Source organism: Eleutherodactylus coqui, chromosome 1, assembly GCF_035609145.1.
Source record: "Eleutherodactylus coqui strain aEleCoq1 chromosome 1, aEleCoq1.hap1, whole genome shotgun sequence".
In the NCBI taxonomy this organism is placed as follows: domain Eukaryota; kingdom Metazoa; phylum Chordata; class Amphibia; order Anura; family Eleutherodactylidae; genus Eleutherodactylus; species Eleutherodactylus coqui.
The window spans coordinates 326,343,525-326,365,352 of record NC_089837.1 but is presented as its reverse complement, the minus strand read 5'-3'; the positions used below and the strand labels follow the sequence as shown (position 1 = coordinate 326,365,352).

At 40.5% G+C, this 21,828-nt stretch overlaps 1 protein-coding gene across 3 annotated transcripts in view; it reads left to right on the top strand.

Annotated features, from left to right (window-relative positions):
* BCAS3 (BCAS3 microtubule associated cell migration factor) overlaps positions 1-21,541 on the top strand; it is a 1,118,574-nt gene extending 1,097,033 nt beyond the window's left edge. For all 3 annotated transcript variants that reach the window (XM_066575105.1, XM_066575107.1, XM_066575106.1), the window contains exon 24: positions 19,533-21,541. In XM_066575105.1, the coding sequence (XP_066431202.1) occupies positions 19,533-19,681 (149 nt within the window). In that variant the 3' untranslated portion in view covers positions 19,682-21,541. The remainder of the gene's footprint in view (positions 1-19,532) is intronic.
* The last annotated feature ends 287 nt before the right edge of the window (positions 21,542-21,828 follow it).

Sequence of the window (21,828 nt, the reverse complement as noted above, 5' to 3'; positions counted from 1 at the left end):
CTGAATGTACTTAAAATATAGGTCTTGATTGAGAACAGGAGCTCAATCTGCCTCTGTCCCCGGTCAAGGTGGACAGAATATTTGAGTTCAGGCACAAGTCCTTGATAGCTAGCAGATATCAGGAAGCAGGTTACAAATTGCTCTCGTGGTCGTGCCATGTGCCCTCCAAGCTTCCTCTCGAATGTGTTAGCGCTGCAGTACAGGGACAGGCACTCTCTTACACGTTTTTGGGACTGCCTATAGGTGTGGAGTTTCTGGAGGGCTCTTTACTTTACAATCTGTAAAACTTTACACTTGCAAGTCCCTGAATCTCCTGTCCTATTCCATCTACACCTTTATGATCTGCCTCTACACTACGTGCCTACCACAAGTCAATACTCAAACACCTGAATAATGCAGCCAGCTCCTGCATCCAGGCTCACTGGAAGTCCTTTTCACCACCTTTTAGGTTCAATGTGTACACAAGATGGAGGGAATTCATTGGATAGATTAAATTATATCTTCACTATATGGTAGGTATGACTCCTAGTATTCAGCCTAGGCTCCCTAGGTTAGTTTCCAATGGACACAAGAATGCCAAGAGATTATGGACTCCATCTACATACCTCCACCTTAAAAAATGTTGATATTGTCCTGTGTGGTCGATGTTGGAGTCTTGGTCAATTCCATTTCCCCCGCCCCCCTCTTTTTTTCCCTCTCTCTTTTTCCTTCCTGTTTCCCCCTTACTCCATTTTGTCTTTCATCCATTCCATTTCTGTCCATGACAGTCTGTTTTTCTGCTTATTCATCGTTATGTTACCAGTTTTGTGGTGCCCTCAGATAATGTGGACTGGACTGTTGATCTGTTGCTCTCCCTGACTTAATACAGCAGATTTGAATATCCCAATCTTTTAAGTGTGGTTATCTTGAAAGAGAGATCACACCTTATCTCCCCTTTCCCCTTCTGAGGTTATTATGGTTTGTTTCTGTTATTGACTGAACTATTGTTCTGTACTGTTTATTACCCTTTGAGATATTTGCAAAAAGCTTTGAATAAAGAATTTATTTAAAAAAATGAATATAGGTCTGGTTATATATAAGAATGAAATCATAAGAAGATACTGAAGATATTCTAGGTGTTATTAGCAAGAAAAAGTATAACTATATTTGTCTACTTAAATGACTGAATACATTACTTAAATGCCTCTGCAAAGAAATGTGTGCTTTTGTGATAGCCAATATGATAACTAGCAAAAGTGGAAATCACTTTACCTAAAATTAAATTTCTTGTGCTGGTCCTTCTAATTTTCTGTCAGCTGCCCTATGTTAAGTAAGATCAGTCACAGACAGCCAATATTAACATAGATAATAAAGCGGATAACAGGAATTGGAGGAAGGGGATGACTCATGATGCCCAATGATGTCTATGGAGAGGATGGGGGAAGAAGAGAGAAATGCTTACACATACACTACAGTAACTAACTAGTAAATGATTTACATCTAATGAAAACACATCTACACTAATACTAAGTATCAATGCTATGCATTATTTCATAGATTTTTGAATAGTATTCAGCCATGTGTAATACTTAAAGAGGTTATCCCATGAAAATTATGCAACACTTATTCACAGGATAGCTGAAAAATAATTGTTGCTAGTGTGCAACATCATTTTCGAACAAAGTTTGCTGAAGATCCACCCAGTGGGCGCACAATTCATGTGGTACTCCAATGTTAAGGAAAAAGGTTGTATCTATAAGCAAAAATTATCCGTCCGTCCACCAGCAAGCGTGGAGCCAGTGGAGCATGTCTGTGCAAGTTTCACATGGAGTCTTCAGAAATTCACCATCAGAGCAAGCAGAGAATTGGACATCCCATAGCCAAATGTGTAGAAGATTCTGCACAAACATTTGCAATGTAATTCCTACCAATTGCAATTGTTACAGACTCTCTGTTATGTCATTCACAGTCACGAACTGGCGAAACTCTGGTGGAAACTCGGAAACAGTGGACATAACACACTGACTGACAAATGGCCAAAACATCACCAAGCATACCCACACGCATAAACAGATGTAAATATATATGATGCGAGGTATTGGTTCATATTTTGGCCAAGATACCTAAGCTCGTGAGCCCACTTCCAGGGTCCTTGTTGTCTCGTGGGTCCCTACTCAAACGAGACAACTTCCACATGAAACCTGCCTGCATGCGGGGCGATTGTCTCGACAAGGACGGCCTTGTGCTGGGACCTAGGAACCTACCTAGACCTAGATGACAAACAAAAGACAGCAGGATTGAATGCAGCTCGCACCAAAACGCCAGGGATTTGCATTCAACACCAAACACCATGCACCCTGAACAGGGCTGTCCGCACCTCATGTCTGGCACCCTGCATAGACACGCAAGAACATGACACTTTTTGCACTGAACACACTGAACAAACAAAGGAAAGCCAGCAGCCTCTAACAGAGGAGCTGGTATTTATCAGCAGCAGACTAGTGGTGATTGGCTGGCTGGAGAAATCCACACCCAGCCAGGTCAATAAACCCCCACCTGTGGGGCTGCACTGCTGAAAACCTATGCAGAACAAAAGATCCCAGCAGCACACCATAACAGTACCTCCCCCTTAAAAGGGGCCTCTGGAGACACAGGCACCCAACACACAGGGGTCTGAAACCCGAGGAATGGGCTGGCTGGAGAAATCCACACCCAGCCATCTCAATCAAACCCCACCTGTGGGGGGGCTACACTGCACTGGAACCTAAAACACTGATGTTGGGTGACAAAGTGAGGCGACATTTTCTCTGCGAGAGTATGCAAAGTCTAATGGAAACTGATGGTTTAATGTCAATAAATGTGAGTTGTGAGTGTTTCAAATCGGGAAGATAATTTGTAATAACATTAGGGCCAATGTAAAATGTATGATATTTTCCAAAATATTTTCTGTGGGAAATTCATGTGTATTGTAGAAAATAATTTTACAGGCATGCCTCTTTCTTGCTGAGCATTCTGAATTTAAAGAATCTCAATATATTCATGATGGCAAAATCTTTACATCTATGACCAGCTATAGGAACAGGCACTAACTAAAATATAATATAGGCTAGTTTCACATAATACAGCTGAATGTTATGACCCAACCTCACGTCTAATAACCTGAACTGACAGCATCCTAGGGATCTACGATGCTGTCAGTTTGAGTCATTATACCTGTGGTCAGGTTAGGATATTTGGCGGCAATACAAGTGCATAAATGGTGATACTAGTCTTAAAGGTCTTTTACATGAACCAATTAGTGTATAACAATATGCAAATGTTCCCAGTTATTGTCCAGTGTAAACACATGCATCGGCTGCATGAGCAGAAAGAATTCGCTCATTTGTCGTCGATCAAGTTTTTTTGATCGTTTGTCGATTGTTAAATTTAAATGCAAGTCTCATGAATATTAAAACTTGCTACATTGTGCTTATTTTAACACATTTATCTTAGTGTTTTACCTAAGTCACCAATTAAAAATATAAAGGTCGTCTATTGGGAACACTCAGGAGTGTTCACTTTGATTCTAGAGCAGAGAGGGGGGACCCTTTGACACTCCAGATGTTATGGAATTGCCTCTCCCTTTATGGACAGGTTCATGCTAAACTAAGTTGCCCTTGATGTGGCATCATTAGAGATTTGCCTCCTTACCTGAATATGTAATGCAAACTCAGATATTGTAGGTTCAGGTGAGATGGGCTGCAGTCACTACTGCAACATACTGGGAGGACAGGCAAAAATGATGGTGCTCTCAGCTTTAGCAAGCCTTCTTACTCTGTGCTCTTGCTTGCTAAGTTCAAAAGACAGCCACATGCAAGTAATTAGATGTAGTTTCCTGTAGTCAAACTGTCAGGTCTGCATCCTCTGCAAGGACCCTTGTATTCTTAATCCTATGGGCGTTTTCCCTGCAATCTGTTTATAGGACACTTTAAAGAACTGAACAAAAATAAACTTCATGCGGCACATATACCGAATTGTGGGGAGTTGGGAAAAAAAAGCAGAAGAACGGAATTTGACGTTATTCAAGGTTGAGAGGCTTAGTGCCATGAAAAGTGACTGACGTGTGAAAAGGAGCTACAATTAGTTCTTTCCCCCAGCACTTGCATTCAGTCAAGGGTCACTCCTTCAGCAAGCTGAGACCTTGAGCATAATGTGTTGTGACATTTGGAGATGATGAAGAATAATTCCTATATTCAGAGTTGCTGCTGCTTCCCTACTAACCCTGACACATCAGGCTGGCTGTCATTGTATCATCTTTCTGCCACGATGTACAGGAGTTTGTGCAATTCTCAGTAGGTATAGTAAAGGGTCATCTCTTCCAGCAAATGGTTTTTAAGGATATTTTTGAAATGGTGCTTAACAGCCGCTGAAGGGGAAGTCAAACAGAGAGAAAGGAAAAACCATTAAATGAAATAATGCACTAGAGATGGGATTTTTTTAGAGCAGACATAAAGAAAATACCAGGACTTTGAATGGGCCACTTCGGCAAAAGCAGAAATAAGAAACACAGCATAATTTATGAGTGTTCCGGGCAAAAGATGACTATATAGATTTTCTTAAGGCATTGAATTAATGTGCCATAAAAATACTGTAACATTTATGCTTGGCAATGCTTGATATATTTTCCTAGCTTTGTCTTTTGCAGCTTTTGTTAAGATGACATAATAAGAGAAAAATAAGTATAACTCAAAGTATGCACATACGGCTTATTTGTTCAGTCCTGGAAAGGAACCTTCAGTGATTCCTTCATGTTATGCTGCTCACTTATACAGCAACACATAGGGGCACACTGGAGTTTTTGTTACTTTTTAATATATTGACCATAATTGAGCATTCGTCAGAGTACATTAACTTCTATGAGATTTAAAATACTTCAATATGCATCAACCCGGTTAGTATCTGTTATTTAACAGCACCCAAATACAAAAAGCATACTTCAAGCTCTGGATTAAATTTTAAAAAAAGGAATCATGTGATCACAACCAATCATGACCAATCAATAGAGATCCAGTTTTATCCACAACTGACCTCAATAGGACAAAATGTATATTTTTGTGGGACAGGTACAGCGATATTGAACCAGACCTTATATAAGACACAAGAAGCTGATATAATGACAAAGTGCAGTCCCTTCGAGGTCTGCTGTAACATATTGCAATGTGTTTTCTTTAATTTGGTGTTTTATATTCCAGACATTCCCCATACATTGCAGCCACATATATTATATTACATACTACTAAGAGTAATACACACAGTTCATTAGGGAAGGGAAAATATTACTTTGTTAGTAGTCAGATTTGACATTTAAGCCTGGAAAATCTGAGTATTTATTCATCTTCATCTTGTAATTTACCCTCCCACTCTTCATTGTGTTAGAGCATGGATGCAGATGTTTTCTTAAGCTTCGTACACACGACATTTAACAGTTACACTAAGCGAGATACACAGTCCTCACCAGACATATGTCCGCTGTTTATGTGCATGTTTTCCAAACATACAGTATATGCACCATAAGCATGGTATGAATCTAGCTTTACCTGGGTGTAAGCGAAACAGGGGTTGGAGGTCTGGGATAGATGAGAGTAAAGGCTCTTGTCCACGTACGATCTTGCATTGTGTTACTCGCGGCGATAATCCGACCGCGAGTAACGCAGTGTACGTTTTCCATGCATTGCTATGGAAAGCACAGCCCCCTATCCACGAGCGGAGAATCATAGCGATTCTCCACTCGCAGGACTCAAATCGCAGCATGCCGCGATTTGCCACGATTCTCCGCAGTGAGATAGGCTCACTGCTGAGACCTGTCAGCTCTCCCCCCTTGTCCCCCACAGCGGAATATCGCTGGCGAGATTCCACCTCCGCTGTGGACAGGGGGCCTAAGTAGGCAAGTTTCTCATTGAGATGTTGGGAAGAGCTGAGTGACAATCTCTGTGGTGCCTATTATAGTTTATAATTTTAAAAATCCACACAGAAAAGGCACAGACATAACTAATGAATAAAGAATAGAATATTTCAAAACTTGTAAAGAGAGACTAATCTTTTTTTCCAGCCACTACAATGATGCCCCCACCCTGTGCCATTAATTGCACTGGATGCCCGTCCACTATTGAAACCCATCACTCTCACCCATAAAGCTCTCCACAGTGCTGCTTTGCCCTTCATATCCTTTCTCATCTCTGTCTACATCCTACCTGGGCATTCCATTCTGCTAATGACCTTACTGATTTCCTCTTTAATCCGAGCCCTCCAATTCCGTCTCCAGCATTTTTCCCGAGCTACAACATTTTTCTACCTCAAAGACATCTCTTTAGGGAGGCCTAACACATCGCCTTATCTAACTTTTCTCCTCTTGGGCCTCTTGTACACTCTCCCTCAGAACCCGACCTCCTTCGTCCTACGGTATCACCCACACCTCTTACTCGCTAATGCACTTCATATCTGTGCATACAGAGATACAGGCTGGTGAATGGTTTATATACTTTTTTGTATACTACTTTATATAAAAGATGGCTGGCCCCTTGTACAGAGCACGCACTGCTACTGCTTGTCTCCCCTATTTCCTTGTAAACTATAAGCTCTTAAGAGTACGGTCTCAGTCCTGTTCAAATTGTTTATTAGTTTACTGCTATATATAATGTCTGATATTGGCTATTGATGTATTTTCTGATTCGTAGGTATATAAGTAAAGCTTATAAATAGTATTATTAGGAGAAAAAATATGGTGGTTTATTATTAATTGGTATTCTCTTATTAGTCAGTATAAATGAAATAAATATTAGGCTGTTGTCTACATTATAATATAAAGGGGTGGACAAAAATATAGAAACACCCTTTGAAATGCATTGGATTTTCACCATTAGCTCTGAGCTGCCCTTTTGACCCCTGCTTGGCTGAAGGCTTTCCTGCCAAATTTGTGTATACTTCACCTCTTGCCCTGCTCTGGGTGGTTTTGGGAGCCAGCTGGTAACAGCAGCTGAGTGGCTCAAACCCCTGACCAATGGAACCTTATTGCTCAGGCAGATGTTCACATCTGGCCGGCAGCTTCTGTGCCATATTACCTCCACTTAAATTACATGGGATTATAAATCATATTTCAATAAGACATGTAGAGACTGATTTTAAGGCATGCATTTCCTGTGGTGTTTCCATATTTTTGTCCACCCCTGTACATTCCCCACACACAATCATATTCCCTGTTATATTGACTATGTCTTACATATAAGCTCATTCTAAGCACTCAAGCTCACTGCCATATTACAGCTTCATTTTGCATGGAGCCACAACAGTGGTGTGCTCCACCGGACATTGAATGTATAAAATTACTGTATTCACTCGTAGAAGCGTAAAATATCTCTGTATGTTGAGCCTTCTACAGAACTTGCCATGGCGGTGCTCTGAGGATGTATGGGTCCATCCCAATGAGACATAAGGCACTGTGATTAGCATACATTCTAACAGCAGTGCAACAGTGTGTCTATATACTTAGAATCTAGTGTTAGTGTGTTTGCATAGTCTATGTTACGGTCATACTATAAAGCAGAACCTGGAAGCCAGTGTCTGGAAGAGAACAGGTTAAGAAAAGCTACAACATGTTTAGATTATTCTAATGACTGGAACACTCTTTTTTGTCCGATAAACAATTATGATGGAAACAAGTAAACGTTTAAGGAGTTTAGTGTCCTAATGATGTTTGATTGGACTTGTACTCTGCTCTGTCTTGGTAGAGATGGCTGCACAGCAAGTAAAAGCTCTGACGTGAGACATTTAACCAAAGCCAGCTGTGTGCTGCAGGAGATGAAAGCACAAAATCAGACAGGATAAGTACAGTATTAGTGTGGGATACGCCACTCATTGCTGATTTAAATTACTGTTTTCACTTCCTGAACTTATGGGAGACTAGGGATGTGAAGCACAAAACTAAAGAAGCTTATGCATTTGCCGGTTTTTCGGATAGGGCTGGAAGAACATTTTATTGACTATGGCTAAAACCAATGTCTCCGAATCTCTGTCTGCACTGACTCCATCTAGTACAGAGCCTCTTCCATATTCAACGTCCACAAGCCACATTTCATACAGTGACATAGATGTGGTGAATATTTTGTTCCTGTAGGTGTGAATGCCAAGGAGGCCATTTGGATGAGGTCATTGTCTAAAAGTAGTTCAAGTTTAATTCCTTAATAGAGGCCCTTATTCCTCCACATACTGCTCCAGCCTTCTGCTGTGCTTTAAAATAAATTTGCTCTTTGCAACAGATACTAACAGAGGGTTTCATGTTCCAACACAAACTCCGCCACTAGCTGAAAATCATACGAATTGCTGGGTGTTACAACACTGTGCTCCATTCATGAATAAACCTGGTATGCCGTTTTCATGGAATCTATCCACACTGAAAAGGTATCCGTTACAGAACTTGCCACTTTGATTTGGCCGATGCTAGGCAGGAATTAAACCTAAGAAAGAGAGCGAGTCTGCATTGTGTATAGAGTCATCCCAATCTGCAAAGAATGTGGTATGTTAACTAGAATGCTACTATATGAAACTGATCTAATAGTAACAGGTACCATATTGCTGTGCCATACATTGCCAGGGAAAGTCTCAGATAAATCAGATATCCCCGACTCTTGCCCTGCCAAATTAATGGACCTGCATGACTATAATTTGACCTACAGTAAGCATACAAAATTCAGGATAAGCGTTCCCCTTCTCTTCCTTCCATTGCTGATGATGACCCTGTGTTCTTCATACATACAAAAACATGTTATTGCTATGAAATAGGGTTGTACGCTGAACCTATACTTCACTTCTAACTATTAATGGCACTTAGATTTATATTTTCACTGCAAATAAAGTGATGATATAAAACATTACTAAGGTTGTGTAATCACCGATGACCATGTTCACACATCCATAGATGAGATAAATAGAAGCATATCTAGATTTAGTACCAATATTAGAACCCCTGCCTGTACTGTTCCTTCCAAATTGTGGTCTTCTTACAACAAATGTTTGTACTGGTATATCCAGTGGAAGGCATTGTAGTGTAATACACAGCTGACACCATGTTGGAAATGTTGGGACCAGAGTTTCCTCCAATCCTGGCAATTTAACATCTTTCTGAGGCCTTAGTCAGACGGGCGTTTTTTCGCGCGATTTGCGGATCGCATGACGGATGCGCATCCGCAAATAGCGTGACTGGTGCCCGAAAATCTGCTCCTAGCCGCGTTTCATTAGAAACGGGCTGGAGCTGTCCAGCGCATTGCATTCAATGGAGCCGGCAATACAGCCGACTCCATTGAAAGCAATGCGTTGCGGGCGAGTGTGGGATGAATTGTCGGGAAGGGCTTAAATATATAAGCCCTTCCCTGCAATTCATCCAGAAAAGTGTTAAAATAAAAAATATATACATACTCACCTGCTCCGGCAGCCGGAGTTCCGCGCAGCCGGCCTGCAGTGGGTGTGAAGGGGGTGTGAGTCAGACCTGCCCCCTGATTGGCTCAGCGGCTAGGAGCAGATTTTCGGGCGATTTTCGGGCACCGGTCCCGGCTGCCGGGAGCAGGTGAGTATGTATATATTTTTTATTTTAACACTTTTCTGGATGAATTGCAGGGAAGGGCTTATATATTTAAGCCCTTCCCGACAATTCATCCCGCGCTCGCCCGCAGCGCATTGCTTTCAATGGAGCCGCTGTATTGCCGGCTCCATTGAATGCAATGGGCAAGCATCGTTCTTCTCTGCCACAGCTGTTACAGCTGTGGCAGAGAAGAATGATTTGTCTTCTATATGTTCTCAATGGGGTCGGCGCTGCTGCCGCCGGCCCCATTGAGCGCATATAGAGAAGAGACCAGGAATCGCAGATCGCAGATAGGTGCGATCTGCGATTTCTGTTCTATAATTTATCGGACGAGCGCATAAAAAGCGCTCATGTGTCCGATACCATTGCAAAGCAATGGTTTTAAAAAATCGCCGGACGCATGCGCAAATCGCGCAAAAAAACGCCCGTCTGACTAAGGCCTAAGGAGTTAAATTGACTTCTGAAAAGTTAAAGATGAAGGGGTACCATTTCTCAGTCCATCAGTGCCCTGCAACGTGATTGCAGGGTGCTGATGGGGTTCCATAGCCAAACCATCATGCAAGTGATTATATAAAAACAACTAGTTTTTATTAGAATTTTTTTTCAAATAGTAAAAAATAACAGATATATGATACTACTGCAATCACAATGACCCACATAAAAAACATATTATTTAAGCTGCATTGCGAATGGAAAAAAAAAACCAAATAAACTGTAATAGAATATGCATTTCTCTGCTCCCCTCCAAAAAGATTTAAAAAATTAATACAATCAAATACATAAATGATGTGTCCCCCCAAATGGTGCTGATAAGAGCTACAATTCACTCTAACATTCTAGCTGTCTACAACCAACACTAGAGGGAGCTAACCTGCATACTATTATACACTCAACTCAGTAATGCAATATGAAGCAACCTCCAAGGCTTCCGAACCACATGTTCGTGTTCGGGAAAATTTGATACAATATTCTAAGCATTTGGTTACTATAAGAAAATCTTAACACTTTTTGGTTTTGTGTACCAGGGCCATAAGGATCGGGAAGGAAATGGTTTTACTAGGAAATTAAACACATGGACAAAGGGGCACATTTTGAAAATAGTTGTGGGAAAGATTGGAAGCAATGTCCAAAAATATTATTTAACTGAAAGAGTAGTCGATGCTTGCAACAAACTTTCAGCAGACATGGTTTGAAAATCCACAGTAAAAGAATTTAACCCTTTCTTTATTACAGCCAATGTTAGCCTTCCTGACGCAGCTCCATTTTTAAGACCACTCTCACACACACCATTGTTAAAACGCCATTTTTTGAAGCACTGAGTTTTATCGCATTTTTGAACTGCATGTTCAAACATGTTGAAAGCGTTTGACATCATTTTTTAAAACACCCTATCATGACAATGGCTGATGAGTTGCGTTAAAAATGCGCTAAAATGCACTAAAATGCAGTACACAGCATTCGAAAATCGCCACATTCAAACGCTATTATGCGAAGTCCCATTGAAATCAATTAAGGCATTTTACCGCGTTTAGTGTGACACTTGAAACGCCGTGGTAAACGCAGTAAAAAGTGTTGTGTGTGAGAGTGGCCTAATCTAACGTGTGGCTTTCCATGGTAATAACTTACAATGCTTTTATTTATCCAAATGATTCACAATTTGTTTTTTCTTGACATATTGTACTTAATTTTAGTGATACATTTTCAGTATGTTTTGTTTACTAAAGAATGTTGCTTGTGAGACACGTACCACATAAAGTAGTTAATAAATAGAATTTACCATATGTCTACTTTATGTTGGCATCACTTTATTTTTAGGGGGTGTTATAAAACCTATTAGTATAGGGTCAATTTTTCATATTTTAAAGAATAAGTCTTTAACCGATTTTTAGATCATCATTGTTTTTCAGATTCACAGTAATACTTTTTTTTCTGTATCACAGCAGCTCGCAGTTAGGAGATAAGCAGAACTCAATATTTGTTACTCCGAATATGCAATGTTTAGAAATATCACATATGTGGCATATGTGTAACATGACTCAAGCACAGGCCTCAGAAATGAAGAAGCACCTTGTAGATGTTGGGGCCTCCCTTTTATTAGGCTATTTTCAGGTTTGCAGAGGTCTTCAGCTACCAAGTCATAAGAAGCACTGCTCAAAAAACCCTATTTTGCAAACTACACCCCTGAAGGGATTCATCAAGGGGTCTAGTGGCTGACTTTGCCCAACAGATGTTTGCAATTGGGCTTTAAAAATTAATACCCTGTTTCCCTGAAAATAAGACACTGTCTTATATAAGTTTTTGCCCCAAAAGAGGCACAGTGTCTTATTTTTGGGGGGTATCTTATAATACTCACCTAGCAGCCACCGTTCGGGTCCCTCATGCTGGTCTCCGGTGCTATTGTAGGCTTCCGTGTCCTCCAGCACGCCAACAGAGTGGTTCTTCCAGGTAGCGGGGCTTGCAGCAAGCTAATGTTCTGATTGGTTAATTAAGTGCCGCGTCAGCCAATGAAAGCTGGCGCTCGATTAACCAATCGCAGCCATTTATTGAATGACAGCATTGAATTGCTGTGATTTGTTAATTGAGTGCCGGCTTTCATTGGCTGACACGGCACTCGATAAACCAATCAGAGCATTAGCTTGCTGGAAGCGGGGTATTCAAGCCCCGCTACCAGGAAGAACTGCTCTGTCAGCATGCAGGAGGCTTATTTTCTGGAGAGGGCTTATATTTCAATCCCCTTACCCTGCTCCCCCCACCTTCCCCCGAAAATCAGCGTAGGGCTTATTATCGGGGAAACACAGTGGGTGTTTGGTGGAATTTGATTAGACTGGGCCATGAAAACTAGACATTAAAATCTTTGACAAAACACATAGGTTTGGCCTACATTTTTCATTTTTGTTAGGAGCAATAGGAGAGAAAGCAGCCCATAATTTGTTTTATTTATATAGTGCACGCATTTATTAAGGAGGAGGAAGAAGCATGCTGGTTCAGGGGTTAGCACTGTTGTCTTGCGGTGCTCAGGTCTTAGGTTCAAATCGGACCAAGTGTTGTATAATATGCTATATAAATAAAGGTGATTACTATGAAACTCAGAGAGAACATACAAACTCCATGCAGATGTTGTCAGATTTGAACCTAGGACTCCAGTGGTACAAGGCAGTGCTAACTGCTGAGCTGCACAACCTTCTCCTTGTGGGATTGGTCAGGACAAACCACTCAAGGTTTGGTTTCACTCTGAACTGAATTTTTAACATAGTTTGACGCGAAGCAAGAGTTGGTGCTCAACACCACTGATCAGTAACAAGATCATAATGCCGAATTTCTATTGTATTAAAAAATCTTAGACCTAACGTACACTAATGTCGATTTGAAGCAGATTTTCACAGGTATTGTGTATGAATGAAAAACAAAAATTAATTCAGGTACATGCACTGCATGAACTTATTTCAAAAATACTTAGCAAATTTCTGGAAAACAGTCTGGGTTGGGCTGTGCCATTACTGCACTGAGCCCCTCAATTTTCTGATGCCATTTCACATTTGCAAAGCCTCTGAAGTGCTAGTACAGTGAACGCCCGAAAAGGAACCCCATTTTGGAAACTGTTCTCCCTTAGGGCACACGTGTCAAACACAAGGCCCGCAGGCCAAATCTGGCCCGCCGCATCATTTTATGTGGCCCGCGAGCCATGCAACAACCTAATGGCTCTTTCACACGGGCGCAGCGATTTTCAGTCGGCCGTGTCAAAAAAATGTTGCAATATAAAAATGTTTTCAAAAAAGGAAGAGTTAATAGTTTCTTTTTGTCAATGAACAAAAGAAAGATGTAAATCACATCAATGTTATAATTAATACGTTCACTTTGCCTTCAAAACAGCATAAATTCTTCTAGGTTCACTTGCACACAGTTTTTGAAGGAACTTGGCAGGGAGGTTGTTCCAAACAACTTGGAGAACTAACCACAGATCTTCTGTAGGTGTAGGCTTGTTGATATCCCTCTGTCTCTTCATGTAATTCCAGACAGACTTAATAATGATGAGATCAGGGCTCTGTCGGGCCATATCATCACTTCCAGGACTCCCTGTTTTCCTTTACATTGAAGGTGGTTATTAGTGACCTTGGCTGTATGTCTGGGATTGCTGTAGAATATATTTGAAGCCACTGAGATATCTCTCTTATGATATTGCATAATGGATAAGTATTTGCCTGTATTTCTCAGCATTGAGGACACCATTACTCCTCACCAAACACCCATGTCCATTTACTGAAATGCAGCCCCAAACCTGCAAAAAACCTCCAGCATGCTTCACTGTTGCCTGCAGACACTCATTATTGCACCGCTCTACAGCCCTTCTGAGAACCAACTGGCTTCTGTTACAGCCAGATATTTCAAATTTTGACTCATCCGGACAGAGCACCTATGTTTTTCTGCATAGATGAGTCGCTTGGCCATGTTTCTGTCAAAGGAATGGCTTTTTGGCTTCAATTCTTCCATGAAGAGCACTGCTTGAATGACTTCTCCAAATAGTAGATGGGTGTAACTGGGTCCCACTGGTTTGTGCCAGTTCTGAGCTGATGGCACTGCTGGGCATCTTCCAATATCAAAGCGAAGTGAGCATGATGTGTCTTTCATCTGCAGCACTAAGTTTCCTTGACTGACCACTGCATCTGCAGTACTTAATGTTGCCAGTTTCTTTGTTCTTCTTCAGAAGAGCTAGAACAACATATCTTGAAACTCCAGTCGTCTTTGAAATCTTTGCCCACGAGAGACCTTGCTGATGTAGTATAGCTGCCTTGTGTATTGTTGCTGTGCTCAATCTTGACATGGTGTATGACGTGACATGACACTGTCTTCCACAACCTCACCTTTGTAGCAGAATTTGACTGTTCCTCACACGTTTAAGCCTCCTACACAGCTGTTTCTGCTTCAGCTAATGACTGTATTTCAACCCACATACAAAAATGATGATGATTATCACCTATTTGGTATAATTGGTTAATCATACCCCTGACTGCAGTCCTACAAAATCCCTGAGTGTACCTAGACGAGTTGATGCTGTTTTGAAGACAAAGTGGTAGTGACACCAAATATAAATTTGATTTCGATTTCTTTTATTTCATTCACTTAGCATTTTGCTAATTGATAAAAATAAACTACCGACACTTCTAATTTTGAAAGCTTTCCTACTCTGTAACATTTTTCCGCACGTGTAAATCTTTTGCACAGTACTACATCGCCATATTCTGTGAGCCATAACTTTTAAAATACATCTATGGAGCTGTGTGAGGGCTTGTTTTTTGCAAGATGAGCTTATATTTTCATTAGTATTATTTTGTGTGACTTTGATAATTTTCTATTGCCTATTTTGGGAGCAGGGGTGTGCAAAAATACATTACTCTGACTTTTTATTTTTTTAACCACTATTCCTCTTGTGCTATAAATGGCATATTAACCTTATTCTACGGGTCAGTATAATAATACCAAATTTATATAGTGTTTTTTATTATTTACTAATTTTAATGGCGCATTCACATGAACAATATTCTCACGCAGGTTTTGGAATCAAAAACTGTTTGCATCGCTGTGAAAATCACATGTTGGCAAGCACAATATCGGGCCAATTTTCTCCACCGGATATCACGCTTACCCGTGTAATTGTAGCCTAATTTAAAAAAATATCCATCGCTATATTGAGAGAGCCATACCTATTTTGTTTTATGATCTACAGAGCTGTAAATAAGATTTCTTGAAATATATGCTGGAATTGTAAAATACGGAGTATTTTCCACTGCAGATAGTGCAGAGCATGTCTGCTACATGTGAACGTACCCTTAGACCACAAGTAAATTGCTCTAGTTAGTATTTTCCACTTTTCTAATTCAACGTAGAGGGGTCCTTTTGGCCTTCACTTATCAGGTAACCATCTCTGGATGGAATAGTGCAGTAGACTGATTCTGCAAAAATAGTTTTTTATTAGGTCGGCTGCACACGGGCAGATATTTGCTCTGGAATCCGGAGTGGGCGTCTGCCTCCTGATTCCGCAGCAATAACCCTCCATAGCATGCTATGGAAAAATAATTCTTTCTGCACACGATTGGAAACCAATTGTGCTTTCCGCTCGTGGATGAAAAATCGCAGCATGCTCCATTTCCCTGCGGTTCCCGCAAGGACAGCTTTTATTGAAGTCAATGGAAGCCGTTTGACTCACGGCCTGACATTGCTGACGAGCCGTGGATTCTGTGGGAAAAGCAGGAGTCTAAAAAAAAAAGTCAGTACTGTGCATGTCTTATGGCAAGCCATGCAGACCATTCGCAGTCCAAAAAAGAAGAAGAAAATACATGTACAAGCAGATGTCAGCCAGGCCCAGGGTAGGATTCCCCTGCGGGCTCTCACATGCTAAATCCGACCCGCGCGTGTGCATGCAGGCTCAAACAGATACCGCAGTAGTCTATAGGTCCAAGGCTCCTTCACACTGCATCAATGGCTTCCACTAAATGTATGCATTGGGAGAAGCTCCCAATATATGTCTAATCCTGCGCAGACATCCTGTAATAAAACGTATTTAAACGGATGCTAATATAAACTATGGGTGATGGGTGCCACTGTTAGGCATCCATTTAATGCATACGTAACCAATAGGCTATAACTTTATGCGTTTAATGGATACACCATGAAAGCTATTGAAAAGCTTATGGCATATCTGTTAAATGAATGCCATACAGTGGCATCCATCACCAATAGACTATTATGGTATCTGTTTAATAGATTTTTTTTAATAAGGGCTATATGGAATAATACAGTTTGTTGAACTCTTGCATACAAAAAAATAGTAGTATCCTTGATGTATACTGCCTCACTGGAGGCCAAAGTTGACCCTGTCCAGTGCATGTTGGAGCATAGATCTGTTTGATGTACATACTTTGATTCTTCTCATGGGAGCTTTCTTAAGACTCTTTTGAGGGTCCAAATGTTATTTAGATAATTGGGGGGCGATCACAGCTAAAAAGCATTCTGCAAACAAAATTTATTTCAGGCTAAATTTATGAGTTAATTGTTCATTGTTGACTACCGTACATTGTTGTGTGTCAACCTCCAATCCTGGTCTTTACAGTAGAAACAAAGCCTTCATTAGACAGCAGCATCTCCATTCCAAGGCTTTGTGTGTGGCTTTTTCTGCAACCCGGCAAAGAGGCATATTGCCAGTCATTAGTGGGTTAAAGTAACATACACTTTTACTTTCTAAGACCGTATTTACACGGGCGATTTTCATACATGAGTTCATTCTGATTGCAACATGGACGGAATTCACCCGTGAAAAGAGTGCATTGATTTCAATGGGTTAATACACATGAGCGATTTTTCTCTTGGACGGATAGGTCGAGATAGAAAAATCACTGCATGGACTATTGTAGTGTATTCTTGTACAAGAATCGCCATTTATGTAGTGAGATGCGTTTTTCAAGCATCTTACTATTGGAACCACATGTGGTATTTTTCATGCGCAAGAAAAATGCATGTGAATCTGATGCAAATTGCGTGTTTCTTGGGCTAATATGCATCGCACGCACGGGATAATTGCAGTGTAAAATGGTCAGTTTTTCACTATCCTACATCGCACTCGCCTGTGCAAATACAGCCTAAGGCCTTCCTCACACAGCAGTGTTACAAAGCACTGCGATTTCAATTGCGGCGCTTTACCACGATTTTACTTTTGTTTTCGGAACACAGAAATGGGGTTGTAATACACTCAGCTGATACTAGCCTAACATGGTAGAAACAAGACACTGATCATCAACTCAAAATTTATCCCGCCTTTATAGTTTCGGTATTTTCTCACATTATTAGCAGTGTACAAAAGCTTCTATAAACAGTAGAAACATTTGTCTTTTCAACTTCAGCAAGTTTACATTAAGCTTCTGGGTCTGTACTGTCTCCACACAGAGGACAAGATGGGGAGATTACATCTACTGATTGAGAAAGCAGCCAATTTATTTATATTCCGTTAAAATAAAAGGTGTTTTACGGATTTGATGACGATGACTGGGATCACATCAGGAAGAGCATCAACCATGCTGCATTGTATATAAAGCTCTTGTCTCTGCTGCTCTTTACGTCTCATACCTAGACATTTGTGGAGCGTAAGCAATAAGCAAAGAGACTCTGATAGTTATCAAACTGCAAATTGTGGGTGTGACGTCGTAACCCACGCCCAAATCTAGTGTCTGTTCACTGACTTTTATTGGAGCCTGGAGCCATGAGTCAACAAATGATTGCTTGATAAGGGCCTCTAAACGGAAATACTTTCCAAAAATGCCCAGTTCTTATGAAGAGATTTTAGCCAAGATTAAATATGACCAGGACAAAACTGTTTATACACAGGAAATGTAATGTGGCGCTGTAAACCTTACAAGCTACCAGAACAAGAGCCTGCACAAATAACTGGGAGGAAATAGACCAGAGCCTGCAGAAAACACAAAGCACTCACAGATAGCAAGTAGGTTCATTAACAACATCACTAAACTGGAAACAGGTCAACAAAAGTGGAAAAGAAAGTGGGGTAAAGAGTGAGCTCAGGAAACAGGCTAGAAGAAAGTTGTTGATATATGATTGTTGTTAACTACTTCAGTACCACATTTTTCCCAAAATAATGAACAGCCAATTACATTCATCTGAGGCCTAAGACAGACCTGCACAACTTGGCAGCGGCCAAAATAAAAATAGGCAAACCTCTTGGGGGGTCACAGATAGGTTTTTGTCAAACGATATTCGACACTTGTCCCGCTCTGCTGCATGGGAGCTAGTATCACTGTCTCATAGCTGGCGGCTGGAGGAGATTTCCCTCCTTGCGCTCCGCCACCTCTCTCCATTCACTTAACAGAGCGGCCGTTTAGTACTGAACGGCTGCTATTTACACTGAACGCTCATCGTCTATCATTTATTCTGCATAAACGATGGACGATGAGCTGAACGAAGTCAATGGAGAGGGTGGGGAAGAGCGAGGAGAGAAATCTCCTGCAGCCTCCCCGCTGTGAGCCAGCAGTACTAGCTCCCGTGCAGCAGCGAGTATGTGCGGGGACGAGTGTCGGCCATCGTTTGCCTGACGTTTGTCTCGTCGGAATAGGCCTTGAGTAAAGATAATCTAACTGTAGTCATTACATTTACTTACAAAGTAAGCCGCTAAAAAGCTGTCTATTGTAATAGATCATTAAACGCTTTTGCAAACTGCTTTGCTAAGCGGTACAAGTTTTAAACTTTAAAATGTAAACATATTTTGCAGGTTTTCTTACTGCTTATCATTAGAATATGAAAGCTTAGAGCACCACTGCACCGCTACAATGCATTCTGCTCTGCACTTGTGCCGCTGTTGGTTGCACCACTACACTGCTAAAAGACCCCCTCTGTCAGCACAGTCATGTAACTGGTGGTGCAGTGTGGCGAGGAAGCAGATAGTGAGCATCAGCTGCATGTTCAACTCCACATTCAAGTCACATAGCTGACGCCCGCTATCCTTTCTCTTGTAGTGTTGTCGGTCACATGGCTGTCATTCAGGGAAGGTCCTTTGCCACTAGCATGACATGACTATGATTTCAAGGCTACCTGCTGTCCTCTTGTCACAGTCCATGGGCCACCAGAAATCCTTTACTAGGCCACTTGCTGGACCGTATGTTGTGCAGGCCTGCTCTATGGGTTTGCTCCAAATAAAAAAACATAACTGCTTTCTTCCTGAAGAAGAACCACAACTGCCTACAGGTTGTGTATGGTATTGCAGCTCAGCCACTTTTACTTCAATGGAGTTGAGCTGCGATACTGAGTACAAGTCATGGACAGTTGTGTGCTGTTTCTGGAAGAATGCAGCCGTACTTCTCTAACCCTGTACAACCCCTTAAATTTACAGATTATTATTATTATTATTATGAAGACTCATATTTGTATCTCGGTTTCATTTCAGAACTTCAGCGAGACGGAAGCATAGAGACCCTAAGTAACAGTTCTGGATCCACCAGCGGCAGTATACCACGCAACTTTGATGGTTATAGGACAACTCTCCCAAGCAATGAAAATCAACCTTTAGGCCTCTTCCCCTCAGGACTTGTATGAAACACAATGTAACAGAATAGAGATTTAGATCTCATTAATGTTTCAATGTGACATAATCATTTATTTTCTATTATCTTTATTTGTGTCCTTGTGACAAGTAGTTTAGAGTCATTTTGGTGCAACTAAGAATATTAGAACAGGATTCATTTCTTCCCGTGTCCTCTGGATATCAGTACTTTGCTTGAGTAGTAGTAGTACACATACAAGTCGTAACGTGATTTCTACCTGCACATGTACTGTGTGGAGGCATGGCACACACTGGCAGTCATGGCACCTGTATTAGGAGATATTACTAAATGAGAAATGCACACTTGTGTTGAACACTATTACTGTATTTAAGTTAATGTTCATATGTACTACTGTGCTAATGATTCCCTATGAGATAACTACAGGATATCCATTGTATCTCTATTTTGGTATTTAACCTTAACCAAGGTGAATGTTTATGTCATATCCTAGATGGTTCTCATAACTTAAACCAGGGATAATGATTGTAAGGGGTTAAGAGAAGTTGGAGGGCCCCAAGGTAAATTTTTGGACCCGGGCCCATGAGCCTTTAGCTACGCCCCTGATTGTAACATTTCCACACACTTTTTCCATTATACCTGACACAGCTTTGTTTTAAAGACATGGATATTTTGAACAAATGTCCTATTATTACAGGAATGCCTGTCCATAGAACCAGGGCAGTGGTTCTGTTATTTTTTCCAAATGAGATAGACAGCTTTAATCTAAGGGGATCAAGTAGTAATAAATGAAATAAACACAATAAAGAGGATAAGTCATTTGGTTTATCATCGCCACTGGAGAGATGTATCATTTAGAAATTAAAAGTTTATATGCTAATGCTAGTCTATTCTGAGGCTACAATATTGCATGCTGAGGGGTGTTTTACTGTATGTCTATTTCTATAGCTCCTTACTAACATTATAGAAGCATTTCGCCAACAGCTGACATGCATATGCCTTGCTCCTTTTATTGCTTATCTTGCACAATCCAGGCTAGCAAATATATTCTGATATGTACGTTTTGTGCCTGTGAAAAACATGCTTATTATGGATACCAGGGCTGACCATATAAACCTAACGGGGAATCTATGATAGCATTTTGAAGGGCTTGTTCCTTATAAGAAGAGTCAACTTTTTTTCTTGAAACAATGCCAGTCTTATCCATCAGCTATTTCTGGTATTAGAGCTTACTGCCTTGCTTAGCTGCAATACCAAACATAGCCCATGTGCTTCAGTGGCGCTGTCTCTAGTTCAAGATTAGACCCCTTATCACATCCTGAAAAATGTCTTTAATAAACCTTTACAACTACTATATATATTATATTAGTTTGAAGAGTCTAATTGCCAATCACATCTGTTTATCAATGTTTGATTATACCCCTTTGTTCTTTCTCTGTAAGAAGAGTTGAGTGCATGATAACACCAAACATGGCAATAGAGTCTGTTGTTGTGGGCAGACATGAAGATGTTTTACAAAATAGTACAATAGCCTTCATCAACTGGTTCTTAAAGTCAATGTAAGCAAGTACACTCGATTGCAAAATATTCACAAAATTGAAATTGTTTGGTTAGTTGGGAAACACTTGGCTTTCCTCAAATAGAAGTTTTTATTGGACTAAAAATCAGCATTACTGTATGGATCCAAAATCTTCTGCTCACGTGGTTTTAAGAAGTATTTTTGGTGATCTGTAGATTTTATGCTCTTTATTACAATGTTATCAACTGATCAACCTTGATATTGTTCTGACTAATGAAACCCGTATTTCATTATAGTATCAGTTTTAATTAATCTGAGGTTAAATCTTTTTCATTTTTTGATTAAACCTTTATCTGTGAAAATAAAATAAAGATGTAGGAATTTTAATATTGTAAGTTGTCTTGTTTGTTCACATTTATTTTTACCCCCATTTGATGGCATTTTGGGTCATGTATATCGTTTAGCTGCAAGAAAAGTACAAACAAAATACTACACAGCTGTTCAGTATCAAAACGCCACCACTGAAGAAAAAACTTTGCAAACGCAGACTTTCTAGGCTCCTCTTAAGGCCCTTTTACATGCAACGATTATTGCTAAAACGGACACACGACTGAACGAACTCACAAGATTTTTGCATGAAATTACACGTACAGCTAATGGCT